This window comes from Montipora capricornis, chromosome 9, assembly GCF_036669925.1.
Source record: "Montipora capricornis isolate CH-2021 chromosome 9, ASM3666992v2, whole genome shotgun sequence".
NCBI classification, from domain to species: domain Eukaryota; kingdom Metazoa; phylum Cnidaria; class Anthozoa; order Scleractinia; family Acroporidae; genus Montipora; species Montipora capricornis.
In genome coordinates this window covers 40,992,926-41,005,425 of record NC_090891.1, presented here as the reverse complement: position 1 = coordinate 41,005,425, position 12,500 = coordinate 40,992,926, and the positions used below count along the sequence as shown (strand labels likewise).

The 12,500-nt window shown below is 41.1% G+C and overlaps 2 protein-coding genes across 2 annotated transcripts in view; one reads left to right on the top strand and one right to left on the bottom strand.

Moving 5' to 3' along the window:
- Positions 1-2,304, top strand: part of LOC138015505 (protein Wnt-2-like) — a 9,071-nt gene extending 6,767 nt beyond the window's left edge. The window contains exon 4 of the mRNA XM_068862572.1: positions 561-2,304. Coding sequence (XP_068718673.1) covers positions 561-1,025 — 465 coding nt within the window. The 3' untranslated portion in view covers positions 1,026-2,304. The remainder of the gene's footprint in view (positions 1-560) is intronic.
- Positions 2,305-5,275: 2,971 nt separating this feature from the next.
- Positions 5,276-12,500, bottom strand: part of LOC138015960 (ankyrin repeat, SAM and basic leucine zipper domain-containing protein 1-like) — a 21,334-nt gene continuing 14,109 nt past the window's right edge. The window contains exons 11-13 of the mRNA XM_068863107.1: positions 10,058-10,178; positions 8,423-8,527; positions 5,276-6,047 (exon numbers count right to left, since the gene is read on the bottom strand). Of these exons, the coding sequence (XP_068719208.1) occupies positions 5,889-6,047; positions 8,423-8,527; positions 10,058-10,178 (385 nt within the window). The 3' untranslated portion in view covers positions 5,276-5,888. The remainder of the gene's footprint in view (positions 6,048-8,422; positions 8,528-10,057; positions 10,179-12,500) is intronic.

Here is a 12,500-nt window from a genome sequence, read left to right as displayed (position 1 = left end):
GAGAATCGAACCCGGGTCACATTGTTGAGAGGCGAGTGCTCTCACCACTGCGCCATCCCTGCACCCGAACTCTCACACCAAATTCTCATGACTACCTGATCAAGAAGTCTATTGTACTAGTTGGGAGAATAAGCGTTTGTGGGAATGAAAGGGTTAATGGCCAATCTCCAATGATTCCAGTCTTGTAGGTCAGTGGTAGAGCAAACGGACCGTTAACTCTCCAGTGAAAAATACATCTCTTTATATACGATTTCTAAGATTGACGTAAGTGGAGCTATGATCCTCGCAGTTATGAACGCAATTTTAGCAATTGATTAGAGAAGGCTGAAAAATTCAGGACTTCAACGGAGCTCGGTTTGAACCCGTGACCTCGCGATGCCGGCACTATTGCTGGGAGCCGAGTCACTTGCGGGTTCAAATTTTCCCGTTACGAATGAATGAATGACTCAATGAACGAAATGGTACACGAAATGAATTATATATCATTCATTTCATATCCGCAGTTCAAGATATGATTCATTTCATGTATCATTTCATTCAAAGATTGACTTTCTCCGCAGGCTGTGAAGAATCAGACCGTTCATTTTTGCGTATGTCATGGCCCATCTGCTTCTTGCGTATACATAACTTGTTACGAGAACTTGGCCCACTTTAGCAAGGTTGGATCTTATCTCTTGGAAAAGTACCGCAATGTGGCCAAAGTTACTGTTCATCAGAAAGACAACGAACTTATCTTATCCAACGTAAAACTAGCACTCAAGCCGTCATGTGACGATCTCGTATTCTCCGAGAAATCCCCAGACTATTGCGAACCAAACTCCGTCACGGGATCGATGGGTACTTCGGGACGATTTTGTAGCAGGGCCATATCGAGACCAGGGAGCTGCAAGATTTTATGTTGCGGGCGCGGGTACAACACCGTACAAGTTCGTTTGGAATACAAATGCCGATGCAAAGCTCAGTGGTGCTGCAGAATCCAATGTGACTGGTGTAGAGAGGTTGTTAACAAGTATGTGTGTCGGTGAAGGGTTGTGACTAAAATGCATCCGCCAAAATCAAGATTTTGTTTCATTTTAGAAAAAGTACATAAATTGTTGCTGACTTTAAACTCATCAAAGAACAACTGAAGAAAAGTAGAACCCAAGTAGAAAGAATATTGTGTAAAGGCTTTGCGTTAAACTCTAATTGAAGTTAAATTAGCGAGCTGAAGCTACCAGGTTTGGGACTTATTAATTAAGGTACACATATTTCTTGCCACCCATCACTTAAAAATCTCGAAAGCATTCTCGAACAGCTGTAGGCTTAAATGAAAGCGCGTCTGTGCTTAACCCTAGTAATTGTTTTACTAGTGGCAATTGAAATATTTGCCTTAATCCAAATTTCAACCAGTACTGATATCCCTGTGTACTCATTTAGTCAAGGACTCTATTGGTTATGTATTTGTCACAAGGTGTCCAATCTGATTTATGTGAATCCAATAGCCCATTTCCGAGTTGCTGCATGCCTCAGTTTCAAAGCGAGTCCTGGTGCTCAACCATTCAAATTGTAATGAGTTGCTTATTCTCATGCAAACTGTCAAACTCATTTCCATTTCAATAGTTGAGCACCAAGACTCACTTCGAAACCGAGACAAACAGCAACTGGGAAATGGCCTATTCATTTATCTGCCTTATCTTGTCACCAGTTCTCTCGGCACTGAATTCGAGGAAAAACTGTTTGAACAGCGGGGAAAGGACACATTGTCTCTTTTTTCAAATCAGTATAATATTTAAGCAATAGAGGACGGTTTCCGTGCTTACACAGCCTCATCTAAACACGAGGGGAAGTCGAGGGTTTGCATAACTGTCGAGAATTCGCCCAACTCCCCCGAGTGTTAAGATGAGGCTATGCAAACACGGAAAAAAGTCCTTTATCTCTATTGCTTTTATAAAATATTTCTCAAAATTAATTCGACAAAAGAAGGAAAATGCTGGTTTTTTTTACTTTTTGATTGAAACAGATTTTCTTGATACACGCTCAGATCTCCTACCAGCCAATCAAAACGCGCGTCTGACAATACATAACCAATCAAAATTCGTGTGATGTCACAGCCGTGTTAACATACTTTCATCTAAACACAGCTATCGACCAATGAGAGTGCGCGTACTATCCTTATTATTTTATAATTATTGAATAATGTTTAACTGAGTAAGCCTTCTGTCGTTTAACGGCAAAAGCCTCATGTGTGTAACGGTCTAAGGATTTAGTCATTGTGCAAAAAGGAATGGAAAGCCTTCACTGGTGAAAAACAAAGATTAGACTTTAGCCACGATTTGTCATTTTGAAGGTGAAAATCTTTAGTTGTTATGGCTGAAAAGGCTTCTACCAGAAAAGAACAGCGGATTTTAAACTTATGGTATACAACAATGAAAATTCATTTTCAAGATATCAATAGATTGCTTACAAATGAATGTAAAGCTCAGGCATTCGTGTCTACTTTCTACTAGTAAATGTGTTTATTGTCCTTCCAACTTCGTAGAGCCTTATAAAAATGATTTAACTTTCAACCAAAGGTTTCGATTTTCAATGCCAACAATCGCGTTTGTAGCAACCGTTGGTACCGAAAAGCATTGTATGTTTGGTCACTTGGGATTAATCTTCTAATCTCTGCTCCAGTATCTGCAGAATAAATCGATAGTTTGCGGTCAGCCAAATTCATCATGCCTGATCTCACCCAATAACCCCTGCGCTACAGTGATCGACGGTAGGGAAAAACAAAACCGTTGATTGGAATTTAAAGTTTTACGCAAGGCGCAATAATGTACATGCACACAACGAAATTATGCACCCACAATCCGGCTCTTAGCAGGGAATTGAAATTTGTTGTCAGCGCGAGGACGAAAATGTTTTTCCCTTCGGAGAGGTGCTTTTGGTTCAATGTCCCTGCGCTCAGAGCCTTGTGAGAAAAATAATGTGCAATATGCAAGTCAACCCCTAACGGGTTAAAACTTGACATTTCTAACTCCTTTTCTTACACGAAGGTGCGAAGAAATTTTAGCATTTTCGGCGGTAGACTGGTCAGTCATTAATGTTGTTCAAGGAAAAAGCTTTTTTTTTCCCGTCGCATGCGTCACTGTTTTCATTATCGGGATAATTGACCAATCTCCTCTCTCCTCCCCCGGGAAGCAGGCGGCCAGGTAGACGACATGAGATGGAAGGACGTAATCTTCCGAGATTTAAAGGACATAACAGTCACCTATAAAGAGGCAGTTGGACTTGCTGGTGATCAGGAAGGCTGGCCAACCATAGCGAAAGCGCTATGTGGTCACCCCACGACTGCACAGGTGATGATGATGAATTGACCAATCAGAGCGCGTGCTTTACTGCGAACTGCGTTTACTATGTGGACAACATTTGTGGAACAAGGAAAGGTTCATGTGGCAATTTTAATCTTTACAATATAAACTTTCTTAATTTTATACAATTGATTAAAGTAATCATAGGTGATAACGGCCAAAGTCTGCCCAGCGCAAATTTAGTTAGGGACCAAGAAAGCGCTTATTCCCGAATTAAGCCGACCACGAGCTATAACTAAACTTTTTGCCAAATTAAGGCCTAGCAAAACTTCGTTTCCTTGGAATAGGCCATTTTACAGTTATTTGCTCAGCGACCTAGCGTATGAATGTCTGCGAGGCTGCAGGTGACCTTGCATTGATACAGCTCCCACTGATTTTATCATGTAAATTGTGTTGTTGTAGTGCTAATTAGTCCATATTAACATTACATTACAAAAGCATGAAGGTTTATATCAAAACAGGGCCACCGGCAGCCTCGCTTCCATTCTTAGGCCAGGTAACTTTGCTACAACTGTAAAATGGTCTATCGCGCGCTACAAAGGAGGCCACACGAGTACACAATAGACCATTTTACAGTTGTAGCTAAAATACCTGGTCCAAGAATGGAAGCGAGGCTGCCGGTGACCCTGCTTTGATACAAACTTTTGTAATGTTAATGTAGACTAATTAGAATTACAACAACACAATTTACATGAGAAAAGCCGTGAGGTCTATACAGAAACCCATACGGGTTGAAACGTGTAACGGCCCCTTGTGTGCTGGGAAACAAGCTTCTGAATATTCAATTTGCTAAGTACCATATTTGGAACAACAACAGAGAAACATTCAACCAATCAGTTCGCAATAACACCGTGACGCAATACCACCAATGTTCTCGTGCGAAATTAACTGGAGCGAGGGGTCTTAGCACTGAATATTCGGAAGCTGTGAACGCGCGTTACACGTTTCAACTCTTATGGGTTTCTGGTCTATATCAATACAAGGTCATAGGATAGGTCACTTAGCAAACAACTGTACAATAGCCTATTGCTTCGGAACAAAAATTTGCGTTCCAAAAAGCTAGATATTATACCATTTATTTGCGTCCACGAAGAACAAAAATAGATAATTCAAATAAAGACAGCGGAAAGACCGACGGAAACTTAAGTCATGCGTGATTCTTTCCTCTCGCTCGCGTTGCTCAATTACGGGCGAAGTTTTGTAAAACAGAGACCCGGTTTACACGGGATCGGACAAATTTTTGCACGAACAAAAACTTGCAAAGTTCCACCTTGCGTTCACACGGGACCGATGGAACTGAACGAATTTTTGACCGGCTGCGTGTGAAGGTTTGGGACCTAAAAAAAGCAGGTCAACTTTTTGACCACCCGAATCGTGCAAAGTTTTCCATGGTTAGCGCGGTTAAGGCCTGGAATCTAATTACGTTTTTGGTTGCTAAGCAAAAAATGTTGTAAGGTCGTTATTTGTTAAGTTACATTTCGCTCTTTTTAAAATCAAATTTGACATAAAAGAAATATACAAAAGCACGATACAGATATGAGGAGACGAGCGATAGCTGTCGGGCATCGCCATTTTAGCCGGCTTAGCCGGGCTACTGCAATACACGTTGTTGCAAATGGCCATTCAGGGTCTCCGATCTTCATTGATCGAGGCAACGTACACATTTGCATTTCTTGGTGAGCTTGTACAGCTTACAAAACAACCGGCCGTGGAAAAAGTCAGTAAACGAGAAAGAAAATATAAAAAAAGTTCAAAACGCATACGAAGGGCCATTGTTTTGCTCATTAAATGCTTTTGTCTAGTCGCATTACAGTTGAATAAGCCGTCGTAAATGTAAGGCTTCTCTAATGAAGTTTAAGCACGAGCACGCACGTTTTTGAGACGCGGACGGCAACCGGAAGTAAGCTGTTTTCCAATTTAACTTGTCTGTTCACTGCCACCTTTATCTTGATAAGTATCTTTCCTCCATTGGAGATGATTAGCTTAAAAATCTGTGAGACACCACTGTCCTGGCACACCAAATGTGTCTGAAAAACGAGCGTGCTTAATTAAGCGTGCGGCAACGAAAAAGCCAAAAAGCAGTAATATTATTGGTTAAAAGAGGAAAAAATGATCGTGCTGCACGTGCGGCACGCAAAACAACAACGTAAAATGACAAATTTCAGCTTTTGACGACAATGAGGACAAACAACAGTGAATCTCTCCTACTCTCTCTTTGTTTCAAATCCGTACATACTAATCTGGTCGTAGCATACTTAACCCATATTGCATAACATAAACAAGATGGAAACCGGCATCGTGAAACACTTATAATAGCTCAAACTAATAGTTTGAAGTGACGTTTTCCTTCACCGTAGCCGTCGCGGTTTGCCATAGCGATTGCAGTTGCTCAAACTCTCAAAAGTTCCCAGAACGGCAAAACTGGTATAATTGTGTCCGTAAAAATATTCCCAACTTAAGCCAGGCCTTCAAACTGCACGAAAAACGTGACGACCTCTGTGATCGGTTCCTGTTGTTTCCTGCCTGTTCGATAACGGCGTCACACATTCTATATCACGTGTTATTCCACAACCGATGCATCAAGAAGGCCCCCAAAGCAATGGTTGTCGTTCCCAAGACCAGTGCCATACCCGCCCTTGATGATTGTTGGGCTGACTGTGGCTTTGGTTCCACGATTAGGTCGGGCGCAGTTGTGGACACTCTGGAGTTGATCTGTTAGTAACAAGACAAACACTGGTTTGAATATTTCAGAAAGCTTTTTCATAATTTTATTAATATGTTTTAGTAGGTTTTATGTAGTTTTATGTTTTAAGCGCTGATGAAAATAGCTATATTGATGTCGGCGCTATACAAGTTTATTATTATCATCATTGTTATTATCAATTGTGAAGTAAGGATGGCATGAACATTAAAGGGGCTAGGTCACGCTATTTGAGGTAAGTTTGTTTAATTTTGCTAATTATGAGTTCTAAATAGTCTTCCATTTGCAAAATCACGGCCGCATAACAACTGAGAATGATTTTCCAGCTGTGTAAATGACATTTTGATATTGACTGATATAAATTTGAAAAAAGGTGGGCCAACGTTTTCCAAATTTACCCCAATTCAATCCATTTCAATCTTCCCCAGTGTTGTCCATCCATGTCCTTTCTTGGCTTCCCTGTGTTTTGTTAGAGTTCTTCTATAGTTTTGAACAGTTATTTTGAAATTTTAGTTAATTCTATGACCATTCGATCAGTGCTGAAATTGCCTAAAATTGCGTGACCTAGCCCCTTTAAGGCCGTCACCGGAGAGAGCATTCAAGGGCTGGTTTGCTCACTATCTTTTAGGGTTGAAGAACAAGAACACTCCAGGAAACCTCCGCTAAAACAAGAATTGAACTTCAAGGACGTTCGCGCCCATTGCTACTGCGCATTTTTTCGCGCATGTCACGCACACGTCATGCATCGCAGATCACGAAGGTAAACACGATGCTAAAGGCGCAAACATTTTCCACAAGAATATGGAATGTGAAAGCTTGTGGCATTATGGGATAGCTGTGGACCCAGGTCTTCTCGAAAATGTCACGCAATGACGTGACAGTGCGAATATACCATCGCTTTGAGAACTTCACAGCGATTTTACTCTCTTGAATGCTAGGTGATCCCTACTTTTCTTTCCGTAGATCACTTCCTTTTCTGATTTTGTCCATTTTGACAAAAAGCAAAAAATATCTGTGCGTGAGAAGTTACATATATTTCGCCTTTTATGCTCTCGTGCGACCGACTAATATGTATCGTTTTTCAAGGTCTATTTCACCTAAGAAAAAGACATCAGCTGCAAAGGTTAATTTAGTTATATTAGTTATGTTGAATTGAGTACGTTTATCTGATCTAAATCTCACTAATGTAGCTTTTTTTATTGCTGACACTTATCAGCTAAGGTTGTCTTAAAATAACGCAATCTTCTAAAAGTGCCCCACATGATCTCGGTGACCCCCCATTTTTTTTGCCTTTTTGGCAAAAGTAGATCATTACCTTTTTGCGTGGCACGTTTTAAAAAATTCTGTACGTGGGAACATTTTGGCGCGAACGTCCTTAAGGCGGCGAAATACGAGATACAAAAACCCTCAACTTGTTGCGCAACATTGTTTCGTTGCAAGTTTTGGTCAATGTTTCGCGTTTTTCACCTTGCGTGATCAACTTGACCTGCAACAAAAACATTTGTTAGGAGCCTCCTTAAACAGGGGCCCTTAGAAGTTCACACACTTCACATACGTATGTGACGTAACAAATGGCCGACCATAGGTCTCTTATGATTGGCTATTGTGAAAACACCCACTTAAGTCTCCTGCGGGGTGCTTCTAAAAATAGAAAGATAAGGGGAAAGGGTTAACGCAGAGGGTTAATATGAAAGATAGAGGCTCCTGACTTAAAATATTGAACATAATGTTTAAAATCAAAATTGTTCGATCTTTTTCCGATGGATGCGTTTGTATCCAAATTTCAAAAACGCTTGTTTTGGTTTGCAAATTTCCCGCGCGCTGCCATTTTGAATAACTGACGTGTAATGATGGTTGCTTTATTGTATTCACGCAAACGATTGAAACGATAGGGCAACCAGTAAACGTCACAATTATCAAAACTGGCCGCCCCCGGTAAATTTGAAAACCAAAACAAGCGACTTTGAAATTTGTTTGTTTCTCTAAAATTTGTATTCTGGCTAAGATAAACACGATTTTTCCAATTCTGGAATATATAAAGTCCGAGCTTTAAGTTCGCCAGTCGTGTGACCAGTTTGTTGCAAACGGCCTATCATCAATGTAAGGATAATTGTCATTGGTTGGAAAGGCTTCTAGCGGGAAATCTATCCAAAATAAATGGGGCTGCCAAACAAACACATTTCACTAATATATGGAAGCTGTACGTTCCTAGTCATGACAGCATGGGGAAGAAAGAACTCTTTAAGTTTTAGAATTTGGAGACAGTTTTAACGAGGACTATCTCCTGTCAGACATATTTCTACAAACAATTTAGCAAGGTACCCAAAAAAGATGTTGGTTTTGAAAATGGACATTTGACGGGCCTGTGAACTGGCGCAGCACTCACTTGAGAAATTTGTGTTTCGACGGAGAGGAGTTCTTCATTCAATCGTTGGGATGCCTCGCTGGCTTCTTTGCAGTATAAAGACATTCCTTCGGCTGCGGTTACATCCTAGAAAAAATGAAACAACGAGAGATTGTGAACAGGTTATGATTAAATTATTGTAGTCTGGTTTAGTTTACCATTTTGACAGCACAGCCGAATTCTGCGCTCCCGGCTCTTGGAATTTTCTTTTACAAAGGCCGACAATTTTCACCGAAGTTATTTCTCGTCCTGACAATTCACCTAAGTGAGGAGTAGCCACCACCCTCTGTTGACCTACAACTGCCGTCACAGGGACCGAGGAGTCGAAAGGGCTGGTAGGGAGCTAGATGGTTTTAGCGGAACCAGTGCAGATGATATACTGCGCAGGATAAATTCAAAGGGACAGTGCCACCGAATGCTTGTTGGTCTTGGCCAAAGTTTTCAGCCCTACCACTAAAAAAAATAGTCTCCTCGGTTCTCGCATGGCTTGAAATTGTCAGAAAAGAGGTTTAATAATTGAGAGATTTCGCATTGTGTTAACGCGAAACGGAAAACGTCAAATTGCAGGCTTCTGCTTTCTCTCTCTTTTTAGAAATTGAATGATATCTGTGGACACAGTTAATATAGTTCGACTGGTTATGAAACCGTGACAGTGACATCGCGCTTCATGTTCACCTAACCGTGACCATGCGATTGGGCCAATTCCGAGTTGCTGTTTGTCTCGGTTTCGAAGTGAGGTTTGGTGCTCAACTATTGTAAGGGAAAACGTCCTATTCTGAGAAGTTTTTTTTTTTGTCAAATTAAGTTACTTACTTTAATGCTGTCTCTTCTGAATTTTGTGCCAAAAAAATGTTTGTTTTTGTTGTTATTTCAATGTTCGGAAAAACGCAAATTTGAGGCTCGTGTTTGCCATTTGCCGTAAACAAAAAATTCTTCTATTAGAGACCTTTAGATACACGTTTACGGCTAACCGCAAACTGTGGTTTGAGGTTTGCGGTTTGGCGTTAGAAGTTGTGATAGTTCGTGCATTTAGATTCAAGTAAACAAGTACAACGCTGCAGAGGCCGCCATAATGAATTTCCTCGACGCTCAACGGTGATGTTTCAGTCAACGAAAAAAATAAAACCACTGCTCTTTTGATTCTTTAGTTCACATGAAATGAAAGATAAAAAGTTGCTTTCTATATTTGCCCCGTCAAAACGTTGGATAACGTAAATTCCACGCCATAAAGAGCTGAGGTAAATGGCTTACGGGAAAACCTACCTTCCGCCGTTGAAAACGTCAAAACGTAACAGCAAGCGCTACGTGACTTCCAACAGTTTGAGATTAGCCGTAAACGTGGATCTAACGGTTTCTAATAGAGTGCTTTCACTCAAGTGATCAGTAACCTTGTTTTTCCACCGAAAGAAAAGAAAAGAAAACTTAATAGAGCTCAATTCCCGTAGGATTAGTTGGGGACATCAACATGGCCGCCGTTCCTTTGATCAGGGACACCAACATGGCCGCTGTGACGTCACGTGAAAACACTCTATAAGTTACGTGACCTTGAAGAAACCAAGCCGACATGCGCTGCTGTGCACAAAAAAATGCAGTTATCATTTTTAAAATAAATGTCACCTGTACAAACTCCAGAGGCTCCTTGACGGTGTTTAAGTGTTTGTTTACGAAAGAGACACTGCTCCTTAAATAAGTCAAATGTCGAGACACATTTGCCAAGATTACCGTGACCTCTTCCGCACTAGAAAAGAAAAATGAGAAGAAATAGCTGTAAGTGGTTAGGAAGACCAGCGATGGAAACAGTAAACGAACACAAGGGCAAAAAAGAGAACATTTTGAGAGTAAAAACTAACTCTCTCCCATTTTGATCATACTTGTTGCGAGGCCTTAAAAATGTTTCAGGTCTATCGTCCTCCGCGAAGTATCCTCGAATATCCTTAAAGTGCAAAGCCCAGAATTCTCGATCTGCGATGGAATGCGGCCATCACTTTTCGGTATCATGTATTTTTATCACGGCTACTGAGAGATTTCTGGGGGAAAAAAACGCGGCATTATTGTTCTCCTTGCACGATCCATGATTTTGCATTAAGCACGATCATGCCCTCGTCGGGTTACTTGGTTGCAAACCAATCTGAGCCGTTGGAGTCATCAGGCCCAATCCAATTGCCCATTTCCGAGTTCATGTGTGCTTCCTCTTCAAAGCGAGTCTAAGTGCGAAGTTTTCATAACAGAAAAACTGATGGGCCAAGGCCAAATGAGACCGATCGAACCTTCTGGGTTATGGGCTTCTGATAGAGCGAGTTTCAAGCGAGTGCCGTAAAACCAAAACCAAAGTAATCACTTTGGCCAATCAAAAAGGACGGAGACAATCCGGTAAACCAATCAAAATTCGAAGTAATTACACGTAGCCAACACAACCCGCGGGAAAATGTGCACGCCCGAGCACGATTGGTTTTGGTTTCACTCCTGATTGGTTGAAAACGTGGCGCGAGAACTTTGAACCAATCACTGAGTGAAGTAAGGCAAAACCAAAGTAATTCGCTAATTCCTTTCGACACTCAATTGAAAACCGCTCTAAAACACATCACTTTGTTCATTCATTAGGGTTAAACATTAACCATCTTCGGTACCAGTCTAAGCAGGAAATAGGGCTGAACCTAATATAACGGCCTATATCTACAATAGTACCCAACAGCTCAATAGAGAAGGGATGGCACAGTGGCGAGAGCACTCTTCTCCCACAATGTGGCATGGGTTTGATTCCTAGACTTGGTTACTCCGGGGAGGGGGAGAGGGAAGGTTACTCAGGGGGGGGGGGTGCCTAATTAGAATCCCAGCGCTAAATACAGTTGACACTTAAAATAATTTAAGTCCATGATCATCATAATTATATCATTATGGTCGAGCATCCGAGATCACAGGTTCGACTCCTGTTCAGAGCACTCGGAAGTATGCCCAAATCATCGCCGACAAAGTATCCTCAAATCAATTTTCTCAAGAACTGCATCTCAGAGGCAGCTGACACAAAGATTGTACATTTTTGCAAGAAGCAGAGGGGGTCCGATTTCGTATAGAAAAGTTCGCTGCTTGTTCGTGGGCTCCCGATAAAGTCCATTGACGCGAAACTACATAGATGTTATTGAACTCAAGCCGTTCTAGCCCTTGAATTCGCGATTATCCTGCATTTTTAATTTGCTTTGAATCCATTGTTATCGTGAATTTAGAAGACTGAAAGCTTGATATGGATTATGGGAAATGGTCATATTGTTTAAAAAGTGTATATACATAGACCGAATGCATAAATGGCGGTCAAAAAAATATTCTTTTGTTTACGTGCTAATTAGACTCACTAGCCTCGCTCTCAAGCAACATTTCTTTTGTATTTTGTCCATGCAAACGAGGCTAGTAAGGCTAATTAGCACATAAACAAAAGAAATTTTTTTTGGCCGCCATTTATGCATTCGGTCTATAGGACTCGAACCGGGGAATCTTGATTAACCCGTCACCTAACCACTCGACCACCACACCGCTAGCTCCTCAGGGATAACATTTTAAACACTATTCATACCGCTCAGTATTATCACTTGCCAACAAACAACACTAAACACGACCAAAGGTCGGTTGTCAAACTTCACGACAAAGCTAAACATTTTAAAATCAAAGCTTAGGCCTAAATTATTAATCTAGCTTAGAACTAATTTCTCTCCAGCAGCGATATTCTGTAATAGACTGTAAATGTTTTTTTGAGAAAGGCGGTGCCTTGATCGTCTGTGGTAAAGCGGAAAGAAGCGGAGAGTAGAAACTCCGGGTTCAACTCCTGTCCACGGATATAATTTTTTTATTTCCTTAATTTCTCTGCAACCACAAGTCCTGGGAAACAGTGTCCGAAATTCACGATAAAAGTGAATTCAAAGCAAATTAACAATTCAGGATGATCGCGAATTCATGGGCGCGAACTTGTTGTTCGGTCCGTACCGGGAAAATATTGGTCGAGTTCCTCCGACATGACCAAATAAAAAAAAGCCTCTCTCGCATTTTTCTTTTTATGTCCGAGAAAATGGAA